The following is a 6,855-nucleotide window of genomic DNA, read 5'->3' as shown; positions in this document are numbered from 1 at the left end:
ACTTGTGCAGGAAAAAAAAACAGCAGGTTGTCTAATATTTGCTTTTAGTTGTATGTATGTGCACGTATATATACTATATTGTTTTGTATGGTGTATAGACTTGCAGGGGCCATGGTTCTGCACGGATACGTCTGATACTTCAGGTGCATTTTGCTGATAATGCTTGTATACTTTTACTTAGATTAGATCTTTCGTGTAGTCAATGATGGCTTGATTTTACTTGTATTAGACTATTTTTACTGTTTGGTATATGCAGATCTACTCAACATATCTCTTCATGTGCACATATTTTTGTACAATTAAACAGGTATAAAGTAAAATCTGAGCTTGATTGCGCAACATGAAGTCAAGTTAATCTATTTGGGTGAATGATGTGATGGTAATAGAAAAAAATCACTGGCTCAAAGCAAAGCACTGATACTAGTAAAAGCCAATCAAACCTTGAATGTTGTCAGTTCTGACCCAGTGATGTTTAGCGGATTTGAAATTTAACTAAGAACCAAACAAAAGACCAGCGACCCATAAGAAGGGGACTTGCACTGTTGATCTGATTTGCAGATAATGTTATCTGTGGTTACAAATAAACATATTGATCTGCTCACATAAACAATTTTCATCCATCTGAAGAGGGAGTCAATATGCACCTTGCAGGGACATGATAAGGAAGGATCATTTAAGGATAGCTCTGTAATAATGGCATTGTTCTCTTTTTGAATGGCTCGCCCATGTATCTGGTGTATTGCATGTGCTTGAGGATAAGGACTGTAAACATGCAGTGTGTGTTTGTGTGTGTGTGTGTTCTTAGAGAGGTTGACCTGTGCTGAGATGATGTGACCTGACTGAAGATCAAAAATTCTATGTGCTGTCAGGTATTTTCTCGATGATGTGGTGGATGAGTCAGATTCTTGGCCTTGCATTTTTAGCCTCTTTATTGTCCACATAATAGCAATGTGCTGAATGTATTAGCTGCCCGTTAAAGATACACAACCCACTAAACTGCATTTTAAAATACCAGCATTACTGTAGGGCTGACCTGCAGCTGTAAAGGTGTTATATGCACAATACTTTCTATGTCAGTGTGGCTAAGTAATGCATTTCACACATGCAAAACATTCCACAACTTTCTACTGCATTTTTATGACTTTACTAAAGTTGTGTAGTAGTGGAACCATTTTCACAAATCCCAGTGACACTGAAAATGTGTTTAACTCTAGGCTACAACATGTAGAAGTAATGTTTTTTCTCCAGCTATGAGATTTAAATGTATGAGCAGAATGGGCAGAAATAGAAGAACTCTGCAGTCTTTAAAGCAGACACATCATATTATTATTATTATTTTAAATTACTGCACCTTTGGGGACCCATTTAAAATATCTAGCCTCCCATGGGGAGGTCATGAACCAAATTAGGGAAAGCAAAGCTTTGAAGAATTAAATCACCAATGAGGATACCTGCTGTTTAATTGCAGTTTAATGAAAAAGATACTGTCTGGCTCATTTTGAGCTGTCACACAGTAGGGCTCTGTGCCATCTAGTGGTAAGAAGATGATAATAAACAATGATATGACTTTATGTTGTGGGGTTTTGACTCATTATTTTATATCATTCCCTCTGGAAAATGATTGTCTTTTTCAGCCAACAAAGAAACAAAAGAAACCATAATAATTCATAGAGCCATTACGATAATTGCACTGGAAGGAACAGAGGCAGTTCTGGATGATTTATGAACAAACGACATTAGAGTTCCAGTGGTCATATAATGTGATAATAACATACATAAAATAGCTATTAACAAAATAACAAATGTAGATCTATGGATAAGCCGAGGTCCGAAGAGTCCAACAAACTCAAAATACAAAATTTTACAATCTATAATAGCCTATATACCGCATGGAAAGCCCATGCAATGTTATTATATTATATGTGTTATACACCGATAAAATCCTTGTCAGTAACTTTACCCATCAGTTCCATCCACTCTTTTTCATCTTGGTTCATTTTAAGCTTCACTGTCTCTTCAGAAGTCTTCATCTCCGTAGCGACACTCTGTCTCTGCTCCTCGTCCAGTTTCTTGTAGTTGTAGTAATGCATGATGAAGAAAAATATACCAGGCGCCAGCATAAACACACCACAGGCATAGTACATGTATTTGTAGTCCCCAAAAATGTCAACCAGAGCTCCTAGAAGAGAATATGAACACTCAGTTGGTCACTGTTTTAGGAATTCCATATTTACTTTTAGTGTGTATGGTTTGAATTGAAAACAAGAATCTAGAAAATTCACAAACCTGAAAGTGGAGGTCCCAGGAGCACCGGTCCACATTCTATAATGGTGACAAGTCCGACTGCACTGGAGAAGCGATTAGCTCCAACAAGGTCCATCAGAACTTCAAACAGCAGTGCCGAAAGCATCCCAAAAGCCAAACCAAAGAAGACAGCATAAACAACGAGGCCCAAGTATCCAGACGCCAGCGGGCACAGAAGGTGACACACACCGTTGTATGAAACAGCAAAACTGAAAAAATATTGTATTCTTGGCCTAACCCACTTGGTATTGCCAATGAAGCCAGTTGCTGGTCTGATAAACATGTCCACTAGAGCAAAAATAGAGAGCAAGAAAGCTGCTGAATATTCATCGATCCCTAGATGTTTGGCATACGGAGCCAGAAACACCACAGGCGCAAAAAAGCCAAAGAACATGATCACATTACCTGCGAGATAAATGAGGAAGCCGCGGTGTTTGAAAAGTGAGATATCTATTAGTTTGTGGACATTACTCTGACCCTTGCTCGCAGTTTGACTTTCTTCATTCAGAAGGTTTGCTGGCGGTGTGCCGGTGTTCACAGTCTCAGCTTCCTCAGCGCCTCCATTACACTTTGGTGATTCATTGGTCGGCTTGGGTTTTACACGTTTGTTGACTGGTCTCATCAGAGCACCAGCCACACAGCAGTTCATAACAATGGATCCCAGGATGAGGAAGCTCCCTCTCCAGCCAAAAGAATCAAACAGAAACTGATTGAGAGGAGCCAGAGTGAACAGAACCACAGGACTTCCAGTCATAGCGAGTCCATTCGCCAGCGGCCTCTTAGCCTGGAAGTATGTGCCTATAATCGTCAGGGCTGGCTGCAGGTTAAAGGCAAGGCCAAAACCTGTGGACATGATAAATAACACACCGTTAGGAATTTATTTTCTTTGTATGCCATATGTATTGTATCAAAAGACTGAGTTGGAAACATTGAAAAAAACCTACTAAGTAAAGAAGAAAGCCATTTTTGAAGAAAAAATGCTTAACATTTTCTGCTACCAGCTTCTGAGCTACAAGGATTTCCCTCTTTGCATTGTAATTTGGTTTTGTAAATAAAATTTGATGGATTTTGGACGGTTGATTCAACAAAACACAAGAGCCATCAGTCCTTTTAGAAAACTGATTTTTTACTCTGAGTTTATACACTTAGCAACTGATGACCTGAGAAAATAATCAGCAGTTAGTTGCAGAGTTATGTTGCAGAGAATTACTATTTCTCATAATATTAATGTTTTATGTCCAACGTGGTTCAATACTTAAAGTATGTAATAGTATATTATCTCCATATACATCCAGCTGCTCTCCTTATAGTCAATTCTTTACTGTACTGCTGATGCACCTGCACTGGATTAGAGATTAGGTTTAAAGTCTGAGACTTTGTTTGCTTACTATGATCATGTGATCATGGCATGCATACATGTGTGGACTTTCTAAAGTACTGGGTTTAGCAAGACTTTGAAAACAACAAGCTCTAATAGCTCTGTCTGAACAAGGTATTACATTAAGGTCATTTCACTGCAGTTTAATCAAATATTAACACACTGTACTGAATGAACAGGATTGACCTCACACCTGGGCGCAACAATCCGAGTGGATTGGACTGACCCTCATAGTAACCAAAGCAGCCCATGAATGTGAGTTACGACATAATCACTGCATCCTCCAGAGACAGCCGGTCACAACAAGAGAACATTAAGCAAACATTACAATGAGCAGCTGCAACCTTACTGGAAACACTTGTGCAATTTATGAAAATGAATAACTTGCAGAGATACATTACTGGGCATTTGACAAGCACTAACACATCTGTTTTTTAACAACAAAAAGAGGAAAACGTGTTTTACCTCCGATCACTCCAACACAAAGATACAGATGGATGATACTGGTGCCAAAAGAAGCGAGCACCATGCCAGTGCAGACCATGATCCCACCGGCCAGAACCACAGGTCTGCTTCCATAGCGGTTGACTAACATGCTGCTGATAGGACCTGCACACCACAGAGAAACACTTTATTGGAGTGGATACAAAAAAATGACACAATGACTTTGCTCTCTCAAACTAGAGAAAGTGCAAATTTTGCCAAAGTGGCTTTGTCATTTTTTTCCCCACAAGTGTGACGGCCACTGACCTCCTGCATACATAGAAGCAAGCATGACTGAGGACACCCAGGCGATCTGACTGTAGGAAACTGAGAAATATTCCTGAATCTCCTTGAAATAGATGGTGAGGGACTTGGGAAAGGCATAGGAGAATCCTATGGAGATGAAAGCACCGAAGACGACAGCCCAGCCCCAGCCTCCGTCTGGTGGGGTGTAGCCTAGATTGGTGGCTGCTGGAGGGGGCATGTTCAATACACCAACTGGAAAGTGGAAGCAGGTGAAAAAAAAGAAGTGAACAGAGAATAAACAGCTGCAGAATTTCAATGAATTATTAGCATAATTTGTCCTAAAACACAGCCTGCATTTCATAAGACCTCACCTCTTGCACAGTCCGTGAAGTCGTATTAGCTGGAATGTGAACCCCTGTCGCTCTGCCAGAGTGAGGCTGTCTCCCTCAGAAATACCAAAGGCCTTTGATCTCATCACGTGTGCTTGCACAAGTGACCATACAAAACAAAGCCATCAGCCGGTTACAGACGAACATCTCAATAGATGTCTCAATGAGTAGAAAAATGTAATATCTAACTATCTGATCAGGCAAACTTTTTTTCTTTACCAGCTTAAAAGTTGCGTGTTGTTCCCAAGGCCATTGTACTCTGTGTGGGCAGTTTGTGCTGCTTGTTTGTGTCATTTGTGAGGGCAGGGGTGAGAAAAATGGCAAACCCCTCGTGGCTAAAATCATGCAATGGATTATAAGTTGTGAAATAGTGAAGTACATGCGAGAATTCAACTGAGAAACTGTATTCAAGTATGAGTGCCATGTCTGTTTTTTGTTAGTCTGGTGAAATAAACACCTAGGTGCCCATGAGACACAAAGAAACCAAGATTAGACAAAAAATTACAGCTCAGAAATGAAAAGCCACTAAAATGAGATGCAAAACGTTGAAAATTCAATGCAATGACCACAGAGAGATACAAAATGACGACAAGAAGATGCAATTTACAGAAACTCTAGTCAGAACTTGGCGTGAAAACTCATAAAGCTGAAACTTGAAATAGTCAAAAAACTAAAGTCTGATGAAATACTGTTTGTTCCTCCAAAGTATTGGAGTCGTGATAAACTGATGTTGACAACAACAGTGATATTTTAAAAATGAAACATTGATATCATGTTCATAATCCACATATGATAATATAATAAATAATCCAGCGCCAGTAACTGTCTCCCTACTCTCCTGCTATAATTCAGCTGTCAAAAAAGAGACAAAACAGAAAATAAACAGAATTAAATGTGAATTTGAGTGATAGCGTTAGTTTCTTTAATTCAAAATTTGATATATATTGCAGCAACACCATCCTCATGAATTCTTTTGGCCAAGATAAGCTTGTAAGTCTAATATCATTCTCACATTTTGTGAGAACTTAGAGTATCTGTAACTTTCTACAGTCTAAGTCTCGTGGGATTGGTGTACTTGCAAAATAAAATGTCCTCACTTTGTTTTCTTTTCATTAAAATAATGAGATGTTCAAGTGTAATGAGCCATTTGTAGTAGTTACCCACTCAGCTTAGCACATGAATAAAACCCCCAAGACGGTAAATGAAGACATGCTTAAATTACACTATAACTAAATATCTGCCAGTGGAAATCAGAAAGAGACAAAGAAACCCAGACAATATTTAGGTTTTTAAAATGCTAATAAAAGGTACTTCCTTTGAGGTACAGTTTTCTCTAAACACAGCATTATATTAAATTTTATCCATTATTTTTTCCCTGTTGTTCCAACACAGAATCTCAACAACAGAATGGATGTAATAAAACAACCAAGTACACACTGTATTTGACATGATAATAGGCAGCTGGACAGTGGAGTTGCAGACCACAAGTCACAAATGAGTAGTGAGTCACACATCTGCAACACATGGAGTTAATGATGTTGTTGATGCTGCTTGTGGAATTTTGTCCTGCTCTTCCTGAAGGGCTCAGAGAAGGACTGGACATGTTGGATCATCTTGTTGGACACGTCCATCCAGGCCATAGTGTGGCAGATTGTTTGTCTCACCACGCTGTCTGAGACGATTTCTTATGACAACAAATGGTGGGATGTCAAGTGTCGGACTGCATCTCTAACTGACGTGCAGCATCCAGCAGCCAACAACTTGTATTTTGCATTTCAAGGTGACCTTTTGTAGTCGTTGGTCAAATAGGTGTCTGTCTATCTATCTGTACCACTGTCTGATCTTTGTTCTTTAAAGCCACAGCTGACTTGGATATGGACTCAGTGGTTCAGAAATTGTTAGCAGTTCAAAAGCTTTCTGAGCATAAATCATAGTTTTGCCCTTTTCATACCAGAACAATAGAAAATTGCTTTTATTTTCTTTGAGACAGAAAAGAAGATCATCTGCATACTGCTTTTATATTTTTGTCCCATGTAGGCCTACATTGCTTTAAAA

General features: G+C 39.1%; 1 protein-coding gene across 1 annotated transcript; it reads right to left on the bottom strand.

Moving 5' to 3' along the window:
* Positions 1 to 1,452: 1,452 nt before the first annotated feature.
* LOC110957875 (monocarboxylate transporter 2-like) lies at positions 1,453 to 4,949 on the bottom strand. The gene is made up of 5 exons (XM_022204089.2): positions 4,783 to 4,949; positions 4,433 to 4,663; positions 4,148 to 4,291; positions 2,287 to 3,147; positions 1,453 to 2,179 (listed from the first exon to the last, which is right to left on the bottom strand). The coding sequence occupies exons 2-5, from the start codon at positions 4,647 to 4,649 to the stop codon at positions 1,926 to 1,928; spliced, it is 1,476 nt and encodes a 491-aa protein (XP_022059781.2). The 5' UTR covers positions 4,650 to 4,663; positions 4,783 to 4,949; the 3' UTR covers positions 1,453 to 1,925.
* Between the last annotated feature and the right edge of the window lie 1,906 nt (positions 4,950 to 6,855).

The sequence above is a fragment of the Acanthochromis polyacanthus genome, chromosome 6 (genome assembly GCF_021347895.1).
Source record: "Acanthochromis polyacanthus isolate Apoly-LR-REF ecotype Palm Island chromosome 6, KAUST_Apoly_ChrSc, whole genome shotgun sequence".
NCBI classification, from domain to species: domain Eukaryota; kingdom Metazoa; phylum Chordata; class Actinopteri; family Pomacentridae; genus Acanthochromis; species Acanthochromis polyacanthus.
Note: the sequence above shows the minus strand (reverse complement) of the source record. Positions and strands in the feature narration are given on the sequence as shown.

Bases quoted from the DNA above. Each gene is read 5' to 3' on its own strand.
- LOC110957875 (XM_022204089.2), bottom strand. From the start codon at position 4,649: ATGCCCCCTCCAGCAGCCACCAATCTAGGCTACACCCCACCAGACGGA. The intron at 4,292-4,432 runs GTCAGTGGCCGT...TGTGGTGTGCAG, and splicing joins TGCTTCTATGTATGCAGGAG to GTCCTATCAGCAGCATGTTA. The intron at 3,148-4,147 runs GTAAAACACGTT...TCATGTCCACAG, and splicing joins TTGTGTTGGAGTGATCGGAG to GTTTTGGCCTTGCCTTTAAC.